This window comes from Lycium barbarum, chromosome 2, assembly GCF_019175385.1.
Source record: "Lycium barbarum isolate Lr01 chromosome 2, ASM1917538v2, whole genome shotgun sequence".
Taxonomy (NCBI): domain Eukaryota; kingdom Viridiplantae; phylum Streptophyta; class Magnoliopsida; order Solanales; family Solanaceae; genus Lycium; species Lycium barbarum.
Window position 1 is genome coordinate 13,527,468 of NC_083338.1, and position 11,686 is coordinate 13,539,153.

General features: G+C 37.0%; 1 protein-coding gene across 3 annotated transcripts; it reads right to left on the reverse strand.

The window, feature by feature from the left end:
• Positions 1 to 252: 252 nt before the first annotated feature.
• LOC132626211 (uncharacterized) lies at positions 253 to 9,784 on the reverse strand. 3 transcript variants are annotated; one of them, XM_060341002.1, is made up of 12 exons: positions 9,517 to 9,784; positions 7,704 to 7,751; positions 7,471 to 7,544; positions 5,343 to 6,197; positions 5,158 to 5,251; positions 4,974 to 5,087; positions 4,127 to 4,873; positions 1,952 to 3,951; positions 1,766 to 1,874; positions 1,599 to 1,671; positions 1,085 to 1,230; positions 253 to 888 (listed from the first exon to the last, which is right to left on the reverse strand). In XM_060341002.1, exons 1-12 carry the CDS (start codon positions 9,572 to 9,574, stop codon positions 557 to 559), a joined length of 4,650 nt encoding a protein of 1,549 aa, XP_060196985.1. In that variant the 5' UTR covers positions 9,575 to 9,784; the 3' UTR covers positions 253 to 556. The 3 variants fall into 3 exon arrangements, with proteins under 3 accessions (XP_060196985.1, XP_060196984.1, XP_060196983.1); XM_060341001.1 differs by having other exon boundaries at positions 4,127 to 4,870; positions 7,704 to 7,763; XM_060341000.1 differs by having other exon boundaries at positions 7,704 to 7,763.
• Positions 9,785 to 11,686: the final 1,902 nt, after the last annotated feature.

An 11,686-nucleotide genomic window follows, 5' to 3' on the forward strand; every position in this document is an offset into this window, starting at 1 on the left:
TCTTGCCCTTTGTGACGCTTCCAGTGCTGACTGATCTTTTATTTTGGTGAAGATTACTTTTACTGTTCAAGATATGGTTTATTTCTTGATGTACTGCTTTTGATCTGAACTATATATAGATTTTATTACTGTACCTATTTAAAGAGTTCCTGGCTGCTGCATTGACTTTTTCACAGTTTGATAGTTGAGATGTATATTAATACAGTAATAGTTCAAGCAGAAAAAAGAAATAATTGATGGTTGGGTGTGAAATTCGCAAAAAAATGATAGCGTTTTTTTAATCATTATCTCTATTTAAAAATGAACAAGATTTATTAGGATACATGATGTTACATTTAATCTGTAAAGGTACAAGCTATTTCCTACCTTATCCCAACTAATTTGGTTATCATTTCTGACAAAACTACATCCCCTCATCCGTACACTACGGGGATGTAGATTGGTGAAAAGGGACAAAAAACTAAAGAATAATGAGAGAACTTTACAGAAACTTAAAAATCTGTACAGCAAGAGAATTGATTGGGACAATATATAAGAAGTAACAACTGTACAGCCACTAATCTTCTATCCGCTGTATCTCACCCATCATGATGCGATTGCTTGTGACCTTGAATCCAAGAAGAGCTGGATCAATTTGTCTTCCTTTCTTCCCTTTCTTCTTGCTGCCGCTACGGGCACCCTGTGTTCCATCTGATGATTCTGAAGCATGAGCCTCTTGGGCTGCTGTTGGCTTCTTGGCGTTACTCCTAACCATGTCACTGAATGATGTCTCTGAAACATCAGAATCGCTACAAGAGGCAGTTCGTCGAAAGCGCACATCTTTCTTTCCAGGTGCCACATTGTCAGGGGCTTGTTTTGCTGTGCTGCCTCGAACTTCCATTTTCTCCCCTAGTGAAAAAAATTTGAAGGTGTTAGAAGAAAGGCTGGAAGCAATTACCAGTGGAAAGCACAAGTGCATGATGTTACAAGAGATAAGATATATTCCTCCAGACATCTTCAAGGCGCAGTACAGGTTGGAATCATTACTAAATCATGACGTTACAGGAGATAACTAGCAGCAATAAAGGCAGAAAGACAAACTTACCTTCAGAAGCATTCGAAGGATTTTTCCCTCTGACAAGTGAATCAGAAGTCGGTTCAGAAAACCCTTCCAAGGTAGATGAAACTCGCGAGACAGGCGGACGCTTCAGCAAAATGCTTTCTGGCCTTTTTGATGTGGCAGCAGACACCCTGTCCAAAAAAAGAACCAAAATAGATGCATAATGCAAGCATTACCAGATCTTCATTCTCATATAGCAATAGCAGACAGTCCTGGTTGGTGGTCCATCAATGCATAACATACACAAGAATGTCATATTTCATGAGAAGTTTCTTTAATAGTGAGGAGGAAACAACAAAAATGGAAAAATAACAATTGTATCACCGGTTTCCCAAACAATTGTTAGGTAAAAACAAAACAAAATAATTCAGATTGATAAGAGTTACAATGATAACCACATTTCTGAACAATCGGAATCAATGAAAGTTTAACCTTAGAGATGGTATGCCAAAATAAACATAGGACCTATACTGGGAAAGTAGCAGAAGATGTTCCTTACCGTTCTCTAGCAAGTTCCTCTTGCAAAGAGTCACCTGTCACAATCTTTTCATCACATAAGCCAATGTTACCACCTGAAGTTGGGTTGAAATAGTGGTTATTAGTCCAAATTTGGAAGAAAAAAAAAAAAAGAGCAACCAGGAAAACAGAGAGCAGAGACAGACTAACCTCCAGTCCCCCGAGAAGCAGGCCTGCGGAGAATATTTACTGGGATGTCCCCTGTTATGGCCGTCAGACCAGCTTGCTCAACAAGACTTTCTCGAGCCTCTAAGTGCCTCTGCATATAACCACCTTGAAAGGTAAGCACTCACCTGTACTACCTAAATAAAAAGCACCTCTAGACAGGTATCATACCTGGGAGGCATCACTGATGCTGGAGAAGCCAGAATCAGTTTCTGCCAATGCTCCAGAATGAGATTTGAAGAGCAGCCTTTCACCATCATCAACACCACGGGACATCTGATCCACTAGATCTCTTTGTGGTAGCAGACCTGAAGTAGAACCAAATGACCCTACAGAGAAGGCTTGGTTTGGAATCGTATCCTGATTCAACAGAGGATTGAATGAGTGGTTTGATGAATTTGTTCCAGAAATTTGATTGGACAGTGAGCCCATCTCATATGCAATTCCACCGGACAATTCTACTTGCTCAGTTGACTGCTGGCCATATTTCGGATGAAGCAGTTCCATAAGCAATCGCTTTGAACTGTCATCATCTGTGCCCGCCGACATCCACATACTTGGATCTTCAGAAGGCTGTTTGACGTCAAAATCCCTTTTTTCCCTCTCACCATTGAGATTCAGTTGCTTCATATGGGTTTCCATCCAATCAACAGGTAACTGACCGTTGGTTTTAGACCATTGTTTTTCAATGGCATCTGAATGCAAAGCATGAAACTGGTTGGGAACCATAGGGTGGTGAGGGGATTGCAAGTAGACATCGGTTGGGAGACCAGCCATATGACCACCTGAATGCATTCTTGAAGTCTGATCTTGCATTTCTAAACCTTGTTGCCGCACTAGAGGATTTACAACATCCATTTTTACTCCAGGACCACCAGCAGGTAATGACATTGACCGTTCAAATGGCAATAATCCAGAGTCATACAGACCATGTTGGAATCTATCTTGTACAGACAAATTCCGTTCAAGGTGACTTAAATGCTCTTCCGGAGATGGTATTTGTTGCTGTGGATAAAAATCTAATGGTCCAAATCCAGAGTTGGATCGATGGACATCAGTCGGGATTCTAGGAAACTGACCAGCTTCATCTCCAGGCCACACAGAACCAGAATGCCTATTTTCCTCCATTTCAAATTGTCGCTTTAATTCAACAGGCAACTGCCTCCCATGCAGTTGTTCTTCCTGAAGAATTTGATGTGCCAAAGGGTGCATCTGGCCATGCTTTGCTCGTGATAGGAGCTCCATCAAATCAGTTTGATGCCCTTGATGCGGCATTTGACCAAGTTTTGCTTGAATGAGATGCTCAATTGATGGTTCAGTATGTCTTGGATGAAGGTGAGAGCGTTGTTGTAGTTCACTTAGAAGTTGCTGCTTCATCAAAAACTGTTCCAGAGCATTGTTAGGCCTTGCATCAAAACGAGAATTTGCACGGTTTGTATCAAAAGTTTGACTCTGCAACAGTTGTTCAAGAAGCAACTGTTTAGCATGAGACTCTTGCTGTTCTTTCATTAGAATCTGATGTTGATGGAACTGTTGCTCTCGCTGCATCTGCTGGTGTTGTTGAAGCTGCCGCTGTCTTTGGTGCTGCAGCTGAAGCGCCATAACGCGCTCCAGATCCTGCTCCATTTGACTGGCCAACTGTGGCTGGTGTATTGAATTATGGCTTGCCCCTCGTTCTAGCATTGCTTCATTCAAGTGGCTGCTATGAGAAGACAGTAAACTATGTGGATGTTGTTGTTGGAGTTGCTGGGAAAACATCTTCTCTGCCAATTCGAAGTGATTCGGTTCACGGTCCATGTGCGTTAGGTGGTGACCATCCATGGCATTTTGATATAAGTTGGGCTCAGAAGGAGCATTTCTTCTATAAGCATCAGTCCACATCTCCACTGTGGAGGTTGACTCGGTCCTTGAACCAAACGGGGAATTCCTTGCTGCTACAGGGTTTAGAATTTGATCCTGACCGCCTCCACTAAAAGGAACATTTGAAATTTGTTCGTTCCTTCTAGAAGTGCCTTCGAGTTCAGACCATAACAAACCAAGTGGGTGCATTTTATCTTTCTGAGATGGAGCCCCACGCTCCATCAATTCGCTAGGAATTGGATGGTTGATGCCCCTCAAAGTGTTCCCAATAGGATTGCCACTACTTCCAGGTCTTCCTGGAAATAAAGTTTCTGCAAAATGAAAAATCTTCAAAGAATCAGATATTAAAACTATGTCATCCACAATAAATATCAAAAACTTGACAGCGTCTAAGGATGAAGAGAATTGTGACACCCTTCCTATAAAGTTATGCCCCACTGACAAATAAAATAGGAATTCAAGGATAAAATGCTGACAAAGCTTCACCTTGACCAACGAATTCATTGAAATCTTCACTTTGAGAATATGACACATCAGGTACTTTTGACTGAAAACGATGTTCAGCAAGACCATCAAAATCAGATGATGGCCAGTTTAATCCATCAAGGGGAGCTGAAGAAACAAGCTCAAAAGCAGCAGAACTGCATACACCAGACTCTAACTTCCCCTCTAATACATCAGGTTGATCTACATTAGAGAGATCAGCATTACTGGAATATCTATGTCCAAATTTTAGATGCGGCATTACGTCACCCAACTCGTAAAAAGGGGAATCCTCAGGAGCACCTTCCAAGCGAACCAACAAGTCAGTTCCAAAAAATCCTTGTTCAAACCATGATATGATGTCAACTCCAAGAAATGGTCCCTGAATTTCTCCCTGAGGATCACAGTAGTACAAACTCATTTCCTCAGGTGGAATACCCCTCTCTGATTGATTTTCAATACCACTGTGTCTCGAGCTGCTGATATCAGAGGGTATGACGTATACAGAATCTGAATTATCAGGAAGCTTTGCACTGACATCAAAAGTAACATTCTGTTCAATGTTCTCAAAGAGAGGTTGCCTAGTTGTTGCAGAATCAGGTAACTTGATTTCAGAATGATCAAGTTGAGATCTACCACTATCTTTCAATCTGCCTATATTGTCAGCTGTCTTCCTGATCAACACACTCTCATCCATAGCGATATCTTCAGAAACTGTGTCTTTCTGTACTTCATGATTTCCATCTCCTTCTAGAGAGACAACAAATTGCTTTGTCAGATCAACAAGAAAAGCAATCTAGATGAGCAACACTCAAAAGAATTCCAAAACAAAAGAAGTTAAACAGATTACCACTCGAAGTGATATTGACACCATTTCCACATAAAAGGCTATTGGCATTTGCCTCTTCAACATCTTTTAATGTTTTTGGAAACCTATCAGCTATCTCCTCTGCATCCCCTATTTCTGGAAAACGAACAAATTCAGTGATGGAAGCAACATAGCAAGAAACTGAGAGAGTGATCAAGAAAATTACCTGTAACATTATCCATTGATCGGCCTTTTCTGTAAGAATTGTACGATACACCACTACCAGTAATTTTACCTTTCCATACATCATTGAGGATAGCCTATAAGTTGATTAAGCAAGATAAAATTATCAATGACTTAATCACTAACTATAGACAAGAGTCCAATAATAGAGTAATCCACACAGCTTACCTCCTCCTCAGAATCAGGAACAACAAAAGCTAATGGTTCAATGACGCTTAGTTGAGTGACAGGGGGTACTTCTTCCATATTTACAGGCAAGCTACAAATAGATTGGTCCAGCTTTTGCTTGCGGTAAATATCCAGAATCTTCCCCCTCGGATAACAAAATGTGTGAGCTGAGATGCTTGGTTTCCCAGGGACAGAACTGTCAAATTGTGCAGCACAAACTGCAGACCCAGAAGGAGGTCTTAAGATAGCCACACTAGATCTACCACGCCCTATGGCAAATCCCACATTTGACCCCTCCACTCTTCCTCTTTCCACTCCAAATCCTGGAGCAGCACGATAGGAACCAGGAGCAGCAGAGCTAGCCTCCAATCTATGCCGGGGTCTCCACTTATCTCGAGTATCTGACTCCCGCTCGGACACAGTACGGTTAGCACCAAATGTTTGAACCTCATTGTGAACTTCATCCTTGTCTACACCTATCCTTTTCTCACTCCGCGCTTCCTTTTCTCTGTCATCAGGACCCCACCTAGAGGACCACTTGGTATCACGCCTGGAATCATGCCCTGAATTGCGGTTATTAACGTCATTCCACCTGTCAGATGCAGGTAAAGCTCTAGCATCTGTGGTTTCTTTGGTAGGAGCATTATTATCAGCACGGCGATCTGTTTTCCTACGATCTCTTCTACCAAGCAAGCCAGTTTCCCTCTCTTCTTCACGCCAACGACGGGCACTCTCTGTCTCTGCTGTGGGTCTTCTCCAATCCTTTTTGTCATCGGACACATCTGAACGCCGGGCGTCCTTCTGACTTGTATCAGCAGAACTTCCAAGAGAGAGAGAACTTGGTGCACGCATTTCCTGTGTGAATAAAATAGAGTAAGAAACAGTTATAAATTAAAATAGATGAGAAACAGTATTGCATTTGAAGAATTAATAGCAGTGGTGAAGTTGGTAAATGGACAAGTATCACATCCACTACTTGAAATACCTAGAAAATGAACACAGAAAATCAGAATGCAGTAAAAAGATTATTTATCTACTTAAGTAAGACTAATCCTTCGTGAAGGTGACACATCAATAGGACTCAAACTCTGTCTAGGACAACCAAAGCTGGCACAAAATGGTATTTGAACAATTTCTCCAAACATGGTCTAGAAGGAAAGAAGAGACAGTAGTTACAGCCTAAGTAAAATAGCGAAACTTTTTTTTTTTTTTTTGACAAGGTAAAATAGTGAGATATTTCCCAGGGAATTTATCTAGTTGGTTTGTATACAATTAGCCCGGCGAGCAGAACCAATAGTGACATCCAAATGTAATTCCTAATGAAATGCAATGTCAAGAAGGAACATTCATGAAGAAAGCAATTCCTATTATATTCATGGGTGGTTAATACTATGAGTAACAAAATCAATTAGTCGTCAAAATCCTAAGCAACTCTTTACACCAAGTACATTCCATTACATTAGAAAGCAGAATTTACGAATTGACCAGACATCTTGGAACTGCAGGGTTAGCGGGCAATGTCTTCGCTTCTTCAACATTATCTACACACCAGTCAGGCTGCTATAGGAAGTATGTACTCTGATAATACAGTAATTCATCTTCACGTGGCCCCCAAGTAACTTGGACAAGGGAATTTGGAATCTTTTGCTTTTTCAAGTTAGTGAGTGTCTAAATAAAGGAAAACTCATTATATAGCACATTCTAATATTCATCACATTTTATACACACAATTGAGTCCACGTTCATCATTTTATTTTTGACATGCTGCTAAGTCCATGTCTACGTTCTCACAATATGTTATGGCTTCTCCAATTCTAAACCATATATCAAGCATAATATACACTAATAAAATAAATTAACTTCTGAGAATGGTCGACACTAAGATTCGCCGACATAATTTAGGGAAATACTACAAATATACTACTTGGATAGAACAATCAAAATAATTTACTACTTGGAAAGGAAAAGTGCCCGAGTCAAACTATAAAATGCTCGAAGGATTAAAAAAGAGCTAGACTCACTGGTGATCTCCATTAAATATAAGTGATGTGATTATACGTTAGATAGCAAAAGGACCAAGAGTTAACCAACAGAATAAAGCTAGTATCTCAAATGGATGCAAACTCACCATCTTAGTCTCGCTGGGTTTAGTATAAAGCCACTGTGGAGACAAAGGAATGTTACTATCCACCACTGCTTGATCTAAAGAAAAGGCAACCAAGAAAAGCAGCATAATGTGAGTAGCGGCTAAAAGGTCAAATATGGGTATAGTAAAACAGCTAAGAAGCTACGAAGTCATTTCAACAGTATCAGATACATAATCCACATGCAAACACAGTTAAAAGAAGGGACATGAACTACCTTTTGAATCTTCAATAGACACCAAGAATGACTTGTCATCATCATTACCTGCAGATGATTCTTAAGAAATGTAAAACATGAACGCACGAAAATGAAATAAGAACAAACACGACAATTTCTGGTAAAAAAGTAGCATCAATTTCTGCTTTGTGCACTAAATGATGCCAAAAATCAGAAACACAACACTGAAGTGAGAAATACAAAAGGGATAACAAACGACATCCTAAAATCTAGATACAAAAAAACACCACTATAATTCAAATTAATTTATCTTCTAATCCTGAAATTTTTTGGGAATATTGGAGTCCAAGCAGTAACCCTAACGCCTCATCACAAAAGCTCAAACAATAGTTTTTGTGAATGAGGCAAATAGTTGAGTACAATCTGAGCATATAGTTGCTTCCTCCCAGTTTTGCTGAATTCCCACATTTAAAGTGAAGCACACCAGGAGAGTTTATAAACAAGTACAGATCTCTGGTCTCATCCTCAATACTGAGATATACCATAAGACCAATATGTTGATTCCAAATCTCACTATTAATCCCTTGCCTAAGAAAAGTAATCTTCCTCGATAAAGTCTGTTGATTAGGGTAAGATTGTATCCCTTAGGAACCGTACATGCTCCTTTTGATGCATACGGTTCAAAAAAAATTGTGAATCAATGTATAGATTCCAGTTCTCTCTCTCTCTTTTTTTTTTCTAGAAAGGTTCTTTCTTACTTCTAACGAAAGGGCTTTTCTTCAATTTTTCAATAAAGACGAGTTTTGACTCCTTTTAAATTCTAAGTTATAACAAAGGATCATTAAACTTATCGAATTAACTTCTACTTAGAGTTCAAAAGTCCAACAAAGACATTGATTTACACAATCAATCAAACACACCTCAATTCTAGACTAATTGAAGTCCGCTTCATCTCAATTTAGAGTAAACAGTACGTCCGAGAGACATTGAGTCAAATTTTCATACAGCAACATTTCACATGGTTTAACATATCAAATCAACAACATACAACCCTCCCCAAAATATTCCCACAAGGTGGGGTCTGGGGAGGGTAGAGTGTACGCAGACCTTACCCCTACCTTGGGAGGTAGGAAGGCTGTTTCCGATAGACCCTCGGCTCAAGGGAGTTTAACAAATCAAATCGAAATTATAAATACATACTGAAGGATAACCTAAAAGACCATAGCAAAAAAAAAAAAAAAATCTGATCTGAAACCCTATATTTCAAATTGAATCAAAATAGAAGCAGCAAACAAAGTTCCATCAACTAAACTCAGATCAATAAAACCCTCACATAGCATTAATGAGATATTAAATCAAATCGAATCGCATAAACATTCAAAACCCTAGAAATTCAAATTGAGTCATTTCACAATAGAAGCAAAGCCAACTAAGTTCAATCAAATAAACGTGTCTCAATAAAACCCTAATACACAGCAATTAATGAGATTAAATCAAATCGAATCGTATAAACATTCAAAAAAAAGGACACTAAAAGAGGAATCTGAAACCCTAGAAATTCAAATTGACTCAAATTAGCAGCAAACAGAGTTCAATCAACTATACTCAGATCAATAAAACCCTAACATAGCATTAATGAGATATTAAATCCAATCAAATCACATGAACATTCAAAACCCTAGATTCAAATTGGGTGACAATAGAAGCAGCAAAATTAAGTTCAAACAACTAGACAACTCGGATCAATAAATAAACCCTAATATATAGCATTAACAAGATTGAATCAAATCAAATCGAATCGTATAATATAAATTCAGAACCAAAAAAAAAAAAAAAAAGAGTAAAAGGATACCTTTGCGGGTGGAAGAAAGGAGATCGTCAGGTAGATCCAACTTGCTATTTTCAGCCATCGAAGAAGAAGAAGAAGAAGAAGAAGATTAAGTTAATTGGGCGAATAATGTGTTGGATTTGATTAATGAGAGAGAGATTTAGGGTTCACCAAAGCGCTATGAAACAATTCTTGTTTTTTTTTTTTTGCAGAGAGAGAGAGAGAGGAGGTGAGGGTTTGGGTGGTCACAAGGGGCCAAATCAAACAAGTAATTGGGGAGAAATTATTTTATGTGTTATCCCCTTTGCTTCGTTTTTCTCTTTATTATACCCTCAAACAACTATATATCACATTGTTGGGTTTGAAATTTTTTTTATCGTTATTAGAAATTGTTGTTATATATCTATAACAGTATTTGATATTTAATTAATAATTAGTCGTTATAAGTAAAAAAGATGCATAAAATTTATTTTTTAAATTTTTTAATGCTATGAAAAATTATTTAAATTTTAAATCTCAAAGATGTACATTCTTCACTTACTAATCATTTAAAAATTTATACAATTTCAATAAATTCGTAATTGAATGTGTAAAGTTTTATGCTCTAAGACACATATTTTAAATCTTCTTGAAATTATTATTTTTTTTTTCAAGATTAATGGAAGAAATTTATAAGTGTAACTTGTTTGGTACATTCCAATCTCTTTAGTGGTGGTGATATAACGCTTCTTCTTTTTTTCTTTTTGAAAATTAATTATAAGTAAAAATAGAAGACAATGATATTTTTAGATTACAAATTATTTATTTATATGTAATATTCTGTCATAGATATATTATAGTAAAGTATCAAATTAAATATTTGGTCAGAATCTCTACACTTATTATTGATAATTATAGATATTCTATTTTTATAAAGAGGGTTAGTTATTTATATTACCAAAAAAATAAGATAACTGTTATATGGAGGGTAATTTTACAAAGAGCGTACTGTTGGTTATTGTTGTTATAGGTCAAATGTCGTAATACAGAAATAAAATATAACATAAAAAATCGGTTCCGAAAAAAGTTAGTTGTTATAGAGAGGTGATGTCATATGCGGATGTTGTTATAGCGAGGTCTGACCATATATATATCAATTTTATACAAATTCTGATTTTTTTCTTTTTTTGGCAGACTTATAGCTTGTTTGGCCAAGCTTATTTTTCTCCAAAACTGCTTATTTTAAAAAGTGAGTTGTTTGATCAACGTTTCAGGAGATAACAAGTGATTTTGAGGAGTAGCACAAGCTGTTTTTAGAAGTTAAAAAGAGTAGTTTTTCCCTATAAACACTTTTTTGGAAAGTACTTTTAAGAAAAATACACTTAAAAACACTTTTTAAAAGCTTGACAAAACACTAATTGGTGCTCAAAAGTGTTTTTATACATTAATTGGTCAAACACAAACTTCTTTTCACTAAAATTATTTTTTTTAAAAGCACTTTCGGAAAAAAAACACTTTTCAAAATAAATTGAGTTTAAAAGCTTGACCAAATATGCTATTAATCCTCATCTAAAACCAATCAAACTGACTTAACCTAATTAGGATTAGTTTTAATTATTGAGATATTGTATTGAATGGAAGAATGACATACCTTGAAGGGGCAAAAAATATTTGTTGCTCGATAAATTATGAAATTAGAATAAATAATTAGAAAATACTTTTGATCTTTGTATTTTTTTAGTTTGAAAATTTACAATGTTTTTTTTCTTTAGTATTTAAGTATTAAAAAGTGATTTATTAAACAATTTTTTACTTTAATTTGAAAAAAAATCTCTGAACTTACGTCCTGAATAAACGTCTAGAAAGTTGAGACTTATGCCTAGGCAAATATTCAAAAGATTGGTACTTACACCCCACGATACTTATGTCCGCTAGTAAGACTCGATGCTTCTAGTGAGATATGTACCCGTTTGGCCATGAGAATTATACACTTTTTTCCGGAAGTTTTTTTCACTTTTTTTCAAAACCAGCATTTGGCCATAAATTTTTTTTTCACTTTTCACTTTTTACATATTTGACTTTGGAGCACTAAAATTTGATTTGATCAAAATAATGGAAGCAACAAAGTCAAATGCTACTAACTCAATTCTAATACTCAACAATGCTATGATTATAACCATGGATTCTCAAACCCACGTTTACCTAAACGTCGCAA

Bases quoted from the DNA above. Each gene is read 5' to 3' on its own strand.
- LOC132626211 (XM_060341000.1), bottom strand. From the start codon at position 9,574: ATGGCTGAAAATAGCAAGTTGGATCTACCTGACGATCTCCTTTCTTCC. The intron at 5,252-5,342 runs GTAAGCTGTGTG...ATCAACTTATAG, and splicing joins TTCCTGATTCTGAGGAGGAG to GCTATCCTCAATGATGTATG. The intron at 1,231-1,598 runs GTAAGGAACATC...TTTTTTGGACAG, and splicing joins GAGGAACTTGCTAGAGAACG to GGTGTCTGCTGCCACATCAA.